Source organism: Mobula hypostoma, chromosome 2 (genome assembly GCF_963921235.1).
Source record: "Mobula hypostoma chromosome 2, sMobHyp1.1, whole genome shotgun sequence".
NCBI classification, from domain to species: Eukaryota; Metazoa; Chordata; class Chondrichthyes; order Myliobatiformes; family Myliobatidae; genus Mobula; species Mobula hypostoma.
In genome coordinates, this window is record NC_086098.1 from 124,196,020 (window position 1) to 124,212,775 (window position 16,756).

The following is a 16,756-nucleotide window of genomic DNA, read 5'->3' on the forward strand; positions in this document are numbered from 1 at the left end:
TGGAGTCATACATTCACTAGACCAAGTAAGGGTGAAAGATTTCTTGCCTTTGCATTAACAAATGTTTTTATTGTACCAGTCTAACCATTTCATAAAAGCACCAGTTAATGAGTTCTGCACTGCATGAAAATCTGCTTCTATTTCTAAAGCCCCACTGTTTCACTCAAAAACAGCTTTGCTTGTTCTCTGCTCATCCTTTTTGCTCTACAGGCCTTCAGCACATATGTAAGGTCATGCAGGCAAATAGTGATTTATTTTCTTTACTGTGAAGTTGGTCACTAATATCTGGGATTCTTAGTAAGGAACCACTTGGGGGTGCTAAGAATACTGAAGTGTCACACTGTTCACCAACTGTACTGATTTTATACAGATATGCTACACACTCTTTCAAATACTTTAATAGGAAAACCTTACCAGAAACAGAAAGGTACACACAAATATTTAAAAAGTTACTAAATACACCAAAAACATTTCTTATAAAAAGTAAAGCAAACAATGGGATCTACTTTATGAAAAATATTAAATTTTATATTTCAGATCTGATAAGAAATTTGTTTGTCCTATATATAAAAAAAATGCTGGCGCTGTTCAAAAGTCATTTTAAAGTATTTTCAAAGCTGCACTGCTGGAAACTGGGAAGGGGAGAAAAAAATCAAATTCATAAATCCACTTTAATTTCATCCTTCCAGAGAAATAAAAAAAATTATGTACGCTTAAAACTAAGAATATCCACCAGGTGCCTGTGAGATTCTAGCACCTGCTCCCCAGCGCATTTAAAGTCTCTAGAATTACAGTATCCCACCCCACTGATTAATGCTCCAAGGTTCAACACACACTTCTCCCCATGTCTCAACCTCTTTCTTCCCCTATTCTCCACAGCCCTTCATCCCCAGATTCCACACTCTTGTCCTCTCCAATGGTTACACTCTACCCCCCCCCCCCCCGAAAGAATAAAATAAGCAGCCACCGACTACTACCAGACAGGAAGATTATACCAATTTAAGTTAAACTTTCAAGATATTTTGAGGGTGGTTGAAAGTTATGACAATTTTTTTTTTCAAACCAGGGAAAGTTAAATGGCAGCTCTCTCCTCATTCACTTCCCCCCACCCCAATGACAAGTGGGTGTTTAAGCACGCTCCCCACGGATGCGACGAGCAAGCTGTATATCCTTTGGCATGATTGTCACGCGCTTGGCATGTATAGCGCAGAGGTTGGTGTCTTCAAACAGTCCCACCAGATAAGCTTCACTTGCTTCCTAGAAGGGAAGGAGGAATTGTTTAGTACATAGATCCATCCAAACCACTAACAGTTTTGTAATTGTTGGAAGCAGGGGCCAAGAATTTTATCTACCATGGACACAATCCAAATCCTTAACACCTAAATCTCTCAATGAATGGATTCCAATGGGCAATTAACTACCACTTCCATTTCTCCTATCTACTACTCCTTACTCAAGTGCAGCTTTTTCCTTACTGCTATCAGACTCTGAACTGATCACCCCTTTCACACTCCCTTCCTGGTGGTGCTGTCATGTTCTCAAACCCTTAACTCCGAATCTCTCAGTTCTGTTACTGTTACTTTAGCATTTCTTCTTTCCACTATTAAACTTACCACCATCCCATTGTTTGTGCTCATCATGTTCATGCGCAAGGAACCACTACACCCTGCTGTACAATAAACTTGAAAAGGAACTGCCTGTCAAGCAGAAAAGGCAACAGCTGGATGAGTCCAGAAACAAACAACACCTCATGAAACCAAATGATTCAGGACCTCAAGTGGCCATGGCAATAAGGAGAACTCTGGTTTGTCAACGTGATATGTTCTCGGTTATAACCTTGTTCAGAAGATAGCACTTCTGACATACAACTTTCCTGGAAAAGCCCTCACATCTGATATTATAAGGAAGGACAACCTAGACTTGCATGTCCTGGACTGAGGCTTGAACTCACTACCTCTGTGTCAAACGAGGGCACTTCTGGCCCTGGGAATAATGTCAAGACAGAGAAGATGAAGAAGAAAGCCCTTAACTCTGAGTGGAATCATCGGGACACTGTCATGACGGCGTTTTTTTTTAAGCAGGCTTTCTTATTTTCATGAGGCCGAGTTGCTAGCTTGACATTCAACCCAGCACAGGTGGAAAGCGTGTAAGGGAGCCAGCTGGATTCAAACTCGGGAGCCTTTGCTCTGAAGTCCGGCGCTGATGCCACTATGCCACCAGCTGGCTAAATGTCAGACATACTGTGTTTAAATACAAACCGTCTTGACATATTTGCCTTTCTTAACCATGGCCATAAAACCTTTAGAGGAGCAGATTCAGGCCAGTCATGACTAATGTTTTATATCCCACAAACCCATTCTCCTACTTTGTCCCTGTAACCTTTGATTTCCTTACCAAACAAGGCCTATCAATCTCTGCCTTAAATACACTTAATGACTTGGCCTCCACAGCCCTGTGTTCCAACAAATCCCACAGCTGCACCTTAAAGGATGTCCCTTTATTCTGAGGCTGTAGGTAGTAACTGGCTCATCCATTACCCAAAGCATCTTCACTACATCCCCTCTCTCCAGGCATTTCACTATCAGGTAGGTTACTGTGAGATTGCTCCCACCCCCAATGCCCATCCTTCTGAGCTCCATTGAGTACAGAGCTAGAGCCATCAACTATTTCTCATAAAAATGAACCTCCTCTGGACCCTCTCCAGGGCTAGCACATCCCTCCCTCGCTACAAAGCCCAAGATTGCTCACAATATTAAAAATGTGTTCTGCCCAATGCTTTATACAGCCTCTGCAAATGTACCTGTAAAGCACCAATGGCTGCACTTTGGAAGCGCAAGTCAGTCTTGAAGTCCTGAGCAATTTCACGAACGAGACGCTGGAATGGAAGTTTGCGAATCAGAAGTTCAGTCGACTTCTGATAACGTCTGATTTCTCGGAGAGCCACAGTACCTGGGCTGAGAGAGAAGATTAAAGAGATGAATGGACTTCTGCAAGTCAAGACCACACTATTTCTGTACTCAAGTGAATTTTTTTTTAATGTAAAATAAAAATATCATGCACTTTTTGGCAAAAATTAATTGAAGGAATTCAATGAAGAGCCCAGTTGTGAATTGATGGTAGATGGGCCTGGTGCAGTGGCACAGCTGGGAAAGTCTCATGGCTCCAGTGACCTCTTTTGATCCTGATCTCCAGTGCTGCCTGCAAGTTCTCTCTGACACTGTGGGTTCTCCCAGTTCCCACACTCCTGTTCAAATTGGTGCAATAGAACATTTATTATAAATTTTTTAAAGTGCTGAGGGAAAAGGTAGTTAGACTGAGGGCTAATACAGGTAAATGGGCCAGAATTTGGTGCAGAATATAGAACAGTACAACATAGGAAAAGACTTTTGGCCCACAATGTCTGTGTCAAGCCAAGATACCAAACTAGTCTTACCTGCCTGCACCTGATCCATATCCTCGGATTCTCTGCCCGTCCAAATGCCCCGTAAATGTCACTCTCCTGTCTTTTCCCCTGGCAGTATGTTCTGGGTACCTACTACTCTTTAAAAACCCTTCCCCTTCCCATGCTGAAGTTATGTCCTCTAATATTAGACAGTTCTGCTCGGGGTGGGGGAGAAGAGGAGGGAAAGGCTCTATTCTATCTATTGCTTCTCACTTTTATACACTTCCATCAGGTTGCCCCTTTAGCCTCTACTGCTGCAGAGAAAAACTTTGCCCAACCTCCTCATAGCTGATAACCCTCTAATCAGGCAGCATTTTGGTGAACCTCTTCTGCACATAGACAACAGAGTCAGTTTCTCTGCTGTAGAACTCTATATGACTCCATAGAAATTAAATCCTATAATGCAAAACTATCTGGCACAAAAATATTGGAAATTTCACAGTACTTTCTACCCCACTGCAGCTTAGATCTTAAAACAAGATCCAGCAAGCAGTACTATGCTGATTAATATAAGCTTAATGCAGCGGGGGAAGCTTTCAGCCTCATCTGTCCCCATCTACTTCAGGCAGTTCAGCAACTCAAAGCACATTGCATTGAAGTCTGCTGGAAATGAGAGTCATAGAGTTAATATGACTGAGTATCTCTTAAACAGGAGTAGATGATCTGGCCCCCAAGAGCCCACTCTCCCATTCATCAAAATCATGGCACCTGTTTCCTACAATATCCCCACATCTCTTGAGGCTCACCCTTCTTTCCTGAATTATCCAATGAGGGAAACTGAAACTGACATATCTGTACTAGACCATCCCCACCAGAGATCTGGATGAGAGGAAGCAAGTATATATCCAAGTTCATTGATGGTATTTGCCCAAGTGTCAGTGTGTGTGGTGAAGTGGTCAGGGAGAGGCTTTGGTGACTGGATAAGTGAACTGTAAGGATGTGGCAGATGGCATAATATTAAGCCTGCCCAGATAAAATAGAAAGCAGGGTATTCTTTTTAAATAATGACAGCCTAAAAGGTATTCAAAGAGGGTCAAGTCCCTTTGGAGGTACACCAAGCACATAGTACACTGCACAAGAGGTTGGTGAGGCTGTATATGGAATACTGTATTTGGTTTTGGTCACTCTGCTACAGGAAAGATGCCATTAAGCTGGAGAGAGGACAGAGGTATGGAGACATAGCAAATGGGACCAACTTAGATTGGAATCTCTGTCTGGCATAGACAAGCTGGCCAAAGGGGCGTTTCCTCCCTTCTGTCAGATACTTGTTCTTTGCCATTTGTACAATGCCGATGTTATTCTCCGGGAACTGGGGAGGATCACCCATTAAATGAGCTTTCTCAAGCTCATGCCAATAATCAGACCCCAGGTTGTCCACTGACCGGTAACGGTGAGGTTTCTTCACACCACCAGTGGATGGGGCACTTTTTCGTGCTGCTTTGGTTGCCAGCTGCTTCCTTGGAGCTTTACCGCCAGTGGATTTGCGGGCAGTTTGCTTGGTACGAGCCATCTTCCCTCCTCGCAATCAATCCTAGCAACTGAAGCACAAACAGAGTAGGTAAGACATTAGACAGCAGAGAGCACTGCAGGACTGACACGGCAGCAGGGTTGTTCCAACATCTTCACTACCTTAAAAGTTGCTGGTGAACATAGCAGGTCAGGCAGCATCTCTAAGAAGAGGTACAGTCGACGTTTTGGGCCGAGACCCTTCGTCAGGACTAACTGAAAGAAGAGCTAGTAAGAGATTTGAAAGTGGGAGGGGGAGGGGGAGATCCGAAATGACAGGAGAAGACAGGAGGGGGAGGGATGGAGCCAAGAGCTGGACAGGTGATTGGCAAAAGGGATACGAGAGGATCATGGGACATGAGGCCTAGGGAGAAAGGGGGGGGGAGCCCAGAGGATGGGCAAGGGGTATAGTGAGAGGGACAGAGGGAGAAAAAGGAGAGAGAGAGAGAGAGAACGAATGTGTGTATATAAATAAATAATGGATGGGGTACGAGGGGGAGGTGGGGCATTAGTGGAAGTTAGAGAAGTCAATGTTCATGCCATCAGGTTGGAGGCTACCCAGAGGGAATATAAGGTGTTGTTCCTCCAACCTGAGTGTGGCTTCATCTTTACAGTAGAGGAGGCCGTGGATAGACATGTCAGAATGGGAATGGGATGTGGAATTAAAATGCGTGGCCACTGGGAGATCCTGCTTTCTCTGGCAGACAGAACATAGGTGTTCAGCAAAACGATCTCCCAGTCTGCATCGGGTCTCGCCAATATATAGAAGGCCGCATCGGGAGCAGCGGACGCAGTATATCACCCCAGCTGACTCACAGGTGAAGTGTCGCCTCACCTGGAAGGACTGTCTGGGGAGGATCTCCTAGTGGCCACACATTTTAATTCCACATCCCATTCTGATATGTCTATCCACAGCCTCCTCTACTGTAAAGATGAAGCCACACTCAGTCACCAGCAACTTTTATGTGTGTTGCTTGAAATTCCAGCATCTGCAGATTTCCTCGTGTTTGCGTCTTCACTATCTTGTCCACACAGATCTCTCCCAAAATGTAACATTCCTGGAGTTGATTGCCCTTTCCCCAAACCGGTAGTCACAAATCCAAGCAATTTAAGTACTTAGTACTCAACCATCATTAACAAGTCATAACATCAAGACAAGAAACTGCAGTTGCAGGAATAGAACAGGCCCTCCAATCTATGATATTGTGCCAGACTTAATTAAACGTCTAACTAATCTAATCCATTCTACCCACATAATGACCATTTCCCCGAATTAAAAAGCCTCCTAGACATCTCTATTGTATTTGCCTCCACTACTGCCCCTGGCAGTATAGTCCAGGCACCCAACACCCTCTGTATAACTCTGAATGGAGAGGTGCTATCTGAACTGGGTCGCAGAGGGGGAGCAGCGAGAGAGGGTCTCGCACAGCTCCTGCAGAGAGGTGGGAAACTTCTTCAAAGTGGGCACACATGGAAGAGGCTTTGCAGTGGAGTAATAAAATTGAGACAATTGCTGACACTGGGACAGGGAGCAACAAAATAGATCTGCAGGAGGACCTCAGTGTGTCAGGCAGCTCGAATGGACAGTATTCGCAGTCCCTGTCTCTCCATTAGCACTGATCTCCACGGATCCTCTTTCCACATGCGGCAGGCGGCAGTCAGGGAGAAACACACCGCAGGGCCAAGGAATCGGAGATTTCTTCCAAAGGACACCAATGACCTGAAAGGGGATACAAGGCACCAACTGTCTCCAGGCTCTGGAAAGCTAGAGGGGGTGCAGAAAAGATGATCAACTGTTATACGGAGAGACTGGATAGGCTGAGAGTGAAGGAGAGTAGGAGCTGGCCTTCTGGAGATTCGTGGACGGAATAGGTTTAAGGTGAGAGAGAAAAGATTTAAAGGGGACCTAAGAGGCAACTTTACACACAGATGGTGTGCCTATGTAGAATGAGCTGCCAGAGGACACAGTAACAACATTTTAAAGACACTTGGACAGGTACAATAAATGGAAAATTTGAAAGGACACTCGAAAGATTCAGAGATACGGGCTAGTGTAGCCAAATGGGATTAGCTCAGAGGGAAATATCAGCCAACACAGACAAGTTGGGCCAAACAGCCTGTTTCCATGCTGCCTAACTCATTAATCCACTGATGGGACAAGTTCAGTTCAAATCCATAGATGACTTCGCCCAATTACTTGGCCTTTAGCCAACCGTACATACCAAACTCTGATCATCGTTTGCTCAGAGTTAGTATGGCAGAAGTGGCAGATTGGTAGGTTTCCTGGGTTACTAGATGCTAATCCTTTTAATAACACATGCTTTTAATTCATTTTTTAAAATGTTACTCAATAATACAGTATCTTGATCAATGAACCTATGTGTAGGAGAGCACAGCAAGTTTACAAAGAATCATCTTGCAGGCCAGGTGCCAAAGCTTTGGGATTTCCAATCAGAGAGTGGGTTATCTGAGTTTTATTATAACTTGACTCAGTAATCTATGACACCTCTCTCCATCGTGAGGGAAGTGAAGCAACTTACATTTTTAGAGCCATTACACAAACAGAGGCTGCTGTGATGAAGACGGGGGGAATTCCTCAACTAGAAGCAGTCATCTAGTTCTTGCTGCTCCCCATGCTGCTTTGGGAGCAAGTACTACAAGCACAGGAACAGCCCACATCTACAAAAATTAAACTGATCCCTTCCACTTACACAAAGTCCCCATCTTTACATTTCCTCCAGATTCATGTCCCTATCTAATAGCCCATTGGATTTGCCTTCACCACCACACCTGGAAGCACATTCCAGGCACCCACCACTGTGTAAAAAAAATACACAGTGCCCTGCACATCTCCACTGAACTTACCCACCTCAACTTAAATGCATGCTCTCTGGTATTAAACATTTCAACCTTAGCAACGCAGGGAAGAAAGGGTTTGCTGAGAGAGGGACATAGGGTGATGACGGTGATGCAGTTCACAGAGATGATGAAAGATTGTTGGGTGATGGAGGCAGCCGTCACAGAGAGTTCCTGGGTGACAGGTGACACACACACACACAGGTTACAGGGGTGTGACAGACGGGCAACACACACACACACACGTTACAGGGACGTGACAGACAGGCGACACACACACACAGGTTACAGGGACGTGATGGACGGGCGACACACACACACAGGTTACAGGGGCGTGACGGACGGGCGACACACACACACACACAGGTTACAGGGACGTGACGGACGGGCGACACACACACACACACAGGTTACAGGGGCGTGACGGACGGGCGACACACACACAGGTTACAGGGGCGTGACGGACGGGCGACACACACAGGTTACAGGGGCGTGACGGACGGGCGACACACACACAGGTTACAGGGGCGTGACGGACGGGCGACACACACACAGGTTACAGGGGCGTGACGGACGGGCGACACACACACACAGGTTACAGGGGCGTGACGGACGGGCGACACACACACAGGTTACAGGGGCGTGACGGACGGGCGACACACACACAGGTTACAGGGGCGTGATGGACGGGCGACACACACACACAGGTTACAGGGACGTGACGGACGGGCGACACACACACAGGTTACAGGGGCGTGACGGACGGGCGACACACACACAGGTTACAGGGGCGTGACGGACGGGCGACACACACACAGGTTACAGGGGCGTGACAGACGGGCGACACACACACAGGTTACAGGGGCGTGACAGACGGGCGACACACACACACAGGTTACAGGGACGTGACGGACGGGCGACACACACACACACAGGTTACAGGGGCGTGACGGACGGGCGACACACACACAGGTTACAGGGGCGTGACAGACGGGCGACACACACACAGGTTACAGGGGCGTGACGGACGGGCGACACACACACACACACAGGTTACAGGGGCGTGACAGACGGGCGACACACACACAGGTTACAGGGGCGTGACGGACGGGCGACACACACACACACAGGTTACAGGGGCGTGACGGACGGGCGACACACACACACACAGGTTACAGGGACGTGATGGACGGGCGACACACACACAGGTTACAGGGGCGTGACAGACGGGCGACACACACACAGGTTACAGGGGCGTGACGGACGGGCGACACACACACACACAGGTTACAGGGGCGTGACGGACGGGCGACACACACACAGGTTACAGGGACGTGACGGACGGGCGACACACACACACAGGTTACAGGGGCGTGACGGACGGGCGACACACACACACAGGTTACAGGGGCGTGACGGACGGGCGACACACACACACAGGTTACAGGGGCGTGACGGACGGGCGACACACACACAGGTTACAGGGACGTGACGGACGGGCGACACACACACACACACACACACAGGTTACAGGGACGTGACGGACGGGCGACACACACACACACACACAGGTTACAGGGACGTGACGGACGGGCGACACACACACACACAGGTTACAGGGGCGTGACGGACGGGCGACACACACACAGGTTACAGGGGCGTGACGGACGGGCAACACACACACACACAGGTTACAGGGACGTGACGGACGGGCGACACACACACACACAGGTTACAGGGGCGTGACGAACGGGCGACACACACACACACAGGTTACAGGGACGTGACGGACGGGCAACACACACACACACACGTTACAGGGACGTGACGGACGGGCAACACACACACACACAGGTTACAGGGACGTGACGGACGGGCAACACACACACACACAGGTTACAGGGACGTGACGGACGGGCAACACACACACACACACGTTACAGGGACGTGACAGACAGGCGACACACACACAGGTTACAGGGGCGTGACAGACGGGCGACACACACACACACACAGGTTACAGGGGCGTGACAGACAGGCGACACACACACACACAGGTTACAGGGACGTGATGGACGGGCGACACACACACAGGTTACAGGGGCGTGACGGACGGGCGACACACACACAGGTTACAGGGACGTGACAGACAGGCGACACACACACACACAGGTTACAGGGACGTGATGGACGGGCGACACACACACAGGTTACAGGGGCGTGACGGACGGGCGACACACACACAGGTTACAGGTACGTGACGGACGGGCGACACACACAGGTTACAGGTACGTGACGGACAGGCGACACACACACAGGTTACAGGGACGTGACGGACAGGCGACACACACACAGGTTACAGGGACGTGACAGACAGGCAACACACACAGGTTACAGGGACGTGACGGATGGGACACACACACACACGTGTTACAGGGACATGACAGACTGTGTTGGATGACTGAAGTGACACTGATAGGAAGGGAGGGAAGGAACTGAAAACTTAAAGTACTTTAAAATGAGGATGTAAACCAGGAGCCAAGACCTCTCACTACTGACCAAATGCACTCTGTACAACTACTCCACTGTGATCTGCACCAGGGTCACCACCCCGTCCTTTTCCTGGGGATAGCCCAGTGGCAGATTTGGTAGAGCCACTGCTTCATAGCACCAGAGACTGGGGTTCAATCCTGACCTTGGGTGCATGTCGCTGTGACCATGTGGGTTTCTCACCTGTGCCCCGTTTCCCTCTCACATCTCAATCAGTAGGTAGATTAACTGGCCACCGGAATTGTTAGTGTGCGGATAAGTGGTGGTTTCTTGTGAGGGGGTGGGCAGAGAGCTGATGGGAGTGTGGAAAGAATAGGATTGTTCTGACCCAGCATTGACTTGATGGGCCCAATCCCTTCCTCTGATATCATGAGAAAGCATTTCATCTAATTTCTCAGCATTCAATTTCATCTGATCTACCTAACGTTCACCCAAGAGCTGTCTGAACAACTCAGCTAAAAGGCAGGCTCCCCAGTTGATGGGAAAGGGTGACCAAAGGCACACGCTGTCAGGGAAGTCTTGTGGTCTATCACCTGATGCCTGACACACAAATACAGAATCCAAGTGCCAATAGGAACCAGTCGGGCCCAATGCAATCTGAGCCACGGACCAGGAAGTGGAGTAGAGTTTCCCTGGCATGGTGTCAACAACCTCTCCCTCGGTGTCAGCAAAACAAAGGAAATGATTCTGACTTCAGGAGGGAGGGCAGAGTCCATGCCTCGGGATGTATCCAGGGTGCTGAGGTATAGATGGTTGACAGCTTCAAGTTCCTGGGTGCAAACATTGCCAATAGCCTGACCTCATCCAACCACACAGATGCCAAGGCCAAAGGAGTGCATCAGTGTCTCTCATTCCTCACAAGACAAAGGAAATTTGCACGTCTCTGTTGACTCTCATGAGGCCCTCTGTTGGGTCAGGGCTGACCACGAGGACGTAATGTGATACACAAGTCAGGGCAGTACCATATGGAGAACAAGCTATTACCCATGGAGCAGACTCCCCCTCTCCACGCACCTGATCAATCCAAAGAATAGAGAGGCCGATACAGGGACATTGTAAGACTGCCAGTCAGCACTGAACTCAACGTAGGGCTGTCAGTAGAAATAATTCTTCCAGGCTCAGTAGCTCAGCCACACATGAAGGCTTGGTTCTCAGAGGCCACTGGAGATGCACACCACTGGGAGCATTTCATAGGTGGTGGGAGCTTGTTCCCACTACCTCCTCCGGTTATGACAACCTTAAGAACCCTCACCAATTACTACAGACACACCACAGAAAGCACCCTAACGAGACATATCACGGCTTGGTATGGGAACCGGTTTGCCAAGAACAGAAGAAACTGCAGAGTTGTGCACACAGCTCGGCACATCACAGAAACCACCCCCCCCCCCCCCACGGACTCTGTCTATAACTTCCTGCTGCCTCGGTAAAGCAGCCGAGAGAATTAAAGACCTCTCCCACCCTGGGCATTCTTTCCTCACCCCTCTCTTAACGGGCAGAAGATAGAAAAGCCTGGAAGGACAGCTTCTATTCCACTGTTATAACTACTGAACAGCCCAGCAGTATGATGAAATGAGCTACTACAATCCGGCCTCACACCTTGTTGTCTACCTGTACTGCACTCTCTCTGAACCTGTAATAGTTCAGCACTTTTTTTTTACTTTTCTGAAAGGATAGCATGCTAAACAAAGTTTTTCACCGAACCTGTGACATTAATAAACCAATAATTAAGAGGGACACAAACACAAGAAAATCTGCAGATGCTGGAAATGCAAGTATCACACACAAAATGCTGGTGAACGCAGCAGGCCAGGCAGGATCTATAGGAAGAGGTACAGTTGACGTTTTGGGCTGAGACCCTTCGTCAGGACTAACTGGGAGGTTAAGAGGGACTCAGCCCTTCTAACCAGGTTACCCATCTAACCTAGCCCCATTTGCTTTCAACTTATTCTTTGTTCGAATTTCCCAATGCACTTTTAATTAGAACTTTTTGATGTCAGATAAAATTCCCAGTAATTTTGCCAAGTTACAGCTGGAACTGGGGCCCTGGTGAGTTGCACTGGAGAGTGTGAAGTGTTAACCCTGAACGACTGGAGAGCACCAATTAGAAGTAGCAACAGCGGCAAAAACTACAGGCGGGAGGGGAGAGCATGAAAATAATGGATAAATTACAATGCTCAATTCACAAGCCTACACAATCTAACTTGGTCACACCATGTGTAGAATGCTGCTGGAATTGGCCTTGTGCCAATCCCTCCTGATACAATTACATTTTGTATCGGTTTCATCATCCTCCTGTGTATCAAGATAAAGTGAAACGCCTTTGTTTGCATACTATTCAGACAGATCAATCCAGACACATGTACGCTGAAGTAGTGAAAAAGGAACAAAATAATACAGTTACAGAGAAAGTGCGGTGGAATTAAGCAAAGTTCAAGGGCAATGACAAGACAGACTGAACAATCAAGAGTGTCGGAGAGGTCCACGTCAGAGTCTCAGAACAGCAGGACAGACGCTGTCCTTGTGCCTGGTGGTACCAACTCTCAGAGCTGCTGTGTCTTTGCCCAACAGGAGAAAGAAGCATGGTCAGGGTGGGTCAACCCAATGTTATCTGTCCATTTCCCTCCAACCAGCATATGCAGTCTCCGATATCAACAAAGGGCAACTCCTCCTGCCCCCACCCCAGAAAGAGACGCCTCCCACGGCCAAATAGGCATTCATAATGGTGAATGTGTCAGTTGGCAAGTGTTCCCTCTCGGTATGTAGGCTGGGCCGTTTCAAGAGGCCAGTCTGGCATATAGGGTGTCACCTTCAGCTCAATACAAGGTTACCAAGGCTGGTCTTCCCCCACCCCTCGCCTCTCCAGTGGTAACCACCACAGAATCTGAACAATCTTCACTTGACAGTATCTTCCACCCCCCAACTCAACAGTTGACACGTCAGCAAATTCACCATTGACAACAGGAAAGCAAGTAGTCGACACTACCAGCACAATGTATGGGGTCCAATGTTACGGCAGAACTCCGATAATCCACTATCTGATAATCCAGAATTCCTGGTGGTTTACAATCCAGACCACCAGGGAACATTTGCCAAGCTCTCTGCAGGCTCAGCTCACGCACGCAGTATCCTTAAAAACTTGAGCAACACACAAAGTTGCTGGTGAACGCAGCAGGCAAGGCAGCATCTCTAGGAAGAGCTACAGTCAACGTTTCAGGCCGAGACCCTTCGTGAGTTTGATGTGTGTTGCTTGAATTTCCAGCATCTGCAGAATTCCTGTCGTTTACCCTTAAAAACTTGTCTGGTTCACTGGGCAATTATACCGCAGTGTAACATTTTCAATTAAACTGCAGGGGAGGTTGTGGATAAACATCCAATACTCAGAGATCTCCCAGTCCCAACATCCCACGTGTGCTGGATTACTGGAGTTTTACTGCCAGGAGGGTGTTAAAGAGAGGTCACTGTCTTACAACTGAATTAGGTGACAACACGTTAATGCAGAAATTAGGTTTCAAATATAACCTCTACCTGGGTGAGAAGTTCTCAGATATTTTGAGAAAGTTTTCCCAATTTCTGTTTATTGGATGAAAGGCATCTCCGTTAAGCCGAAAAGGCATTGAATCATTATCGAACATTTTGGGGAACGGTGCTGAACCAACCAAAATTCCGCCTCCCTGTTTAGAACTATTCACTATTTTTGTTCTTGAAACTTTTGGCCATTTTTCCATTCCAACTCCCACGCAATCCGTTCCTGTTATCTGCAATAGAAAACACGGGCTACCAGTGTTGGTAATCGATAGGTGCAGGAAGTGGAGGGGACGCATCGAATGTGAACTGCATTTTTTGCACCAATCATTGAAATGGATACGAAAAAAAAACTACACCAAATACAAGTAAATACAACACATTCTCAGCCTGGTGTAGAGATGAGTGCTCTGGGAAGCGAATAGCTTGTTTAAGCCTACACGAGCAGCCCAGTTTGAAACAGCAACTGATCCAACTCCCGCCTTACAATTTACATTCTTTAAGTCTGGTCGAGTATTACAAAATATAAAACAGATCAATTTTAATATTTGCTCACTCACCCCCCCCCCAAAAAAAACAAACTTAAAAACAAGAACAGAGTTGTGTTGAATGAGAACTCGGAGCTCCTGTTTAGCATAGAGGGACACCCGTGGTTAAAATGGGCGATGCAACAAAGGAGAGAGAGCAAAGATGGTGAAGGTGACGAGGAAAACAAAGCGAAATTAAATATTCCTCTTTCGCCTCTCTGTTTTGCAACTAATGCTAAAAGTAAGCCCATATACCCTCAAGCAACACGCTTATAAACACCAATTACGGAAGTCCTTGTAAATTGACGAAACGAAATCGAAACACTTTCTGGGGTTGGAGTTGAAAACAATAATAAAAGAAAAGAGAAATAAACTAACAATAACATTAAGAGCGATCTAAATACGGCGCAGAGCGCAGAGAGGGGGTGTTTCACAGAGAGAGAGAGCGAAGATACAAGTGAGAAGAAACTGGAACGTTGACCCAGGAACGCGCGAGTTTTGTTACAATGTTGCTGGCACAAAATGGATACCTTAAAGTTTGTTAAAGCAGCGTTAGCCCTCACAAAGAGCAGCTACAACGTAAATACAAGGGGGCGGTAAACTGTGGAGAAAGACTGCATTGACGTGCCTGTGAAAGTTGTCGTCTGTCGAATTAATACAACACACACTGATACTCACCTATTCGCTCTTGGTTCCCCTCCGTCCGAGCCTCTTTCCGAGCAAAAACAGCAGATATTCCTCTCTCGCTGGAAAACACAATTGCAGAAAATGGCTGTCGAGGGCTTCCCAGAAGCTCCTGCGAACAACCCTCCCTCCCTCCCTCCTCTGTGCCCAGGGCACACACCCACGGGGCTGGGTGCGTTCGCAGCCCGAGTCCGCCCCGGCGGGGAGAGCGGTCAGCCCCTGCTCTCTTTCCCTCGTCCCCACACTGCTGGGCTGATGCACCTTCCAGCAGCGCGGCCCCGAGAAACGTCCCGGCAGCTTTGCTTTTGGTGGCGTTTTAAAGAGCACGCAAAGCTCGGTTTCTTTTCACCTCTCCCCGCCATCGCCGAAGACTGTTCCGTGTTTCCACGGGCACGGGAAGCTCGTTAACCGAAAAGTGGGGATTTGACCTTCCAGGGCGATTCTAAAAGTACTCTCGGAACTGAGGAGATCCCATAGCACTATTTCACGATGCCGTGCCGTCTCTGCGGTCCTGAGGTCAACATTTATCTCTAAATTCTGGAGATAAAAGAGATTATGGATAACTATTAGAATGTGTGTGTAAATTTCTGTGTACAGAGCGGCTACCACATTTCCGGCATTGGTTTCAGATAGGATTCCAACTGTGCAGCACAGAGACGGGCCATTCGGCCCGTCTTATCGATGCTGCTTGTTTGCCAATCTGCATTGGTGCTTAGGGTAGAGCTGTGAACAGCCATTCAGCGGAGCCCTGTGTCCTGGGCCGGTCTTTCTTCGGGCTATCACAGGGCGTGGCCCATCCCATCTCCCTCTCCCAGGGAATGAGGTCTTTGGAGCTATCTTACAGCAGCCACTTTAGCTGGGACGTTGGGGGAGGCTGGAGCACTCGGGAGACCTGTGGTAGCGAGGAGGTGCGGACAGCGCCGGAGGTCAGGGTTGATTCCGGGTCGCCGGCGCTGTGAGGCAGCGGCTGCACCATTGTTTAGTTTTGGACCTTTGTTAAATCTGATGGAAAAGCTCTCTCATTACTCCCCCCTCCCGTCTGCTCAGCCTCACTCCCTGGAAATGGAGTGCTAGGCTGTCCCCCCTCTGTTTGAGCTGCACACTGTTACATTTACTCTTCAAGGTGGGAATGTTTATAGCCCATTCCTGACTGTCCTCAGACCCAGTTGATTTCTAAAAACCCGTCATCTCACCTCTTTCTTCGGTGCTGACCCTTTGCTCCCCCCCCCCACCCAGAGGTCTTGTTCTATATCTCCCCACAAAAGGAAACATCTCCCCCCTCCCCCCCCCGTCATATATTCCCTCACAACTAGGAGACCACTCTACCCAGTTCTCTTAATGAAGTCTCCTCGGGAATTTATAACTTTCCTTTACATAGGCCCAGGAGACAGGCTGGGGCACAGCGACGGGAACTGAAATGGGAAATGAATAAGGAGGGTCTTGGAATAAGATATTTAAGTTCAATATGCAGGAAGACCAAAGTTAAACTACCTGTCAGCTGGTGGTTAGGGAGGTTTGTTTATTTATGCACAAGATTATCATTTGGAAAAGACATTAAGGCTTCGGTCAATGCAATATATCCCATAAAGCTTTTATAGAAAGCTTTTGTGGGCAAGAAGCTACAGAGAGTTCTGGACACAGCTCAGCATATCATGAAAACCAGCCT

At 48.0% G+C, this 16,756-nt stretch overlaps 1 protein-coding gene across 1 annotated transcript; it reads right to left on the reverse strand.

Annotated features, from left to right (window-relative positions):
- Positions 1-382: 382 nt before the first annotated feature.
- LOC134342454 (histone H3.3A) lies at positions 383-15,222 on the reverse strand. Its single transcript, XM_063040602.1, has 4 exons — positions 15,085-15,222; positions 4,825-4,980; positions 2,801-2,954; positions 383-1,257 (listed from the first exon to the last, which is right to left on the reverse strand). The coding sequence occupies exons 2-4, from the start codon at positions 4,950-4,952 to the stop codon at positions 1,129-1,131; spliced, it is 411 nt and encodes a 136-aa protein (XP_062896672.1). The 5' UTR covers positions 4,953-4,980; positions 15,085-15,222; the 3' UTR covers positions 383-1,128.
- Between the last annotated feature and the right edge of the window lie 1,534 nt (positions 15,223-16,756).

What these genes read in the sequence shown, in the direction of transcription:
- LOC134342454 (XM_063040602.1), bottom strand. Translation starts at nt 4,952, where the DNA reads ATGGCTCGTACCAAGCAAACTGCCCGCAAATCCACTGGCGGTAAAGCT. An exon ending in AAGAAACCTCACCGTTACCG is followed by an intron (nt 2,955 to 4,824) that starts GTCAGTGGACAA and finishes CTTCTCTCTCAG; the next exon opens with CCCAGGTACTGTGGCTCTCC. An exon ending in CAGCCATTGGTGCTTTACAG is followed by an intron (nt 1,258 to 2,800) that starts GTACATTTGCAG and finishes CTTCCCTTCTAG; the next exon opens with GAAGCAAGTGAAGCTTATCT.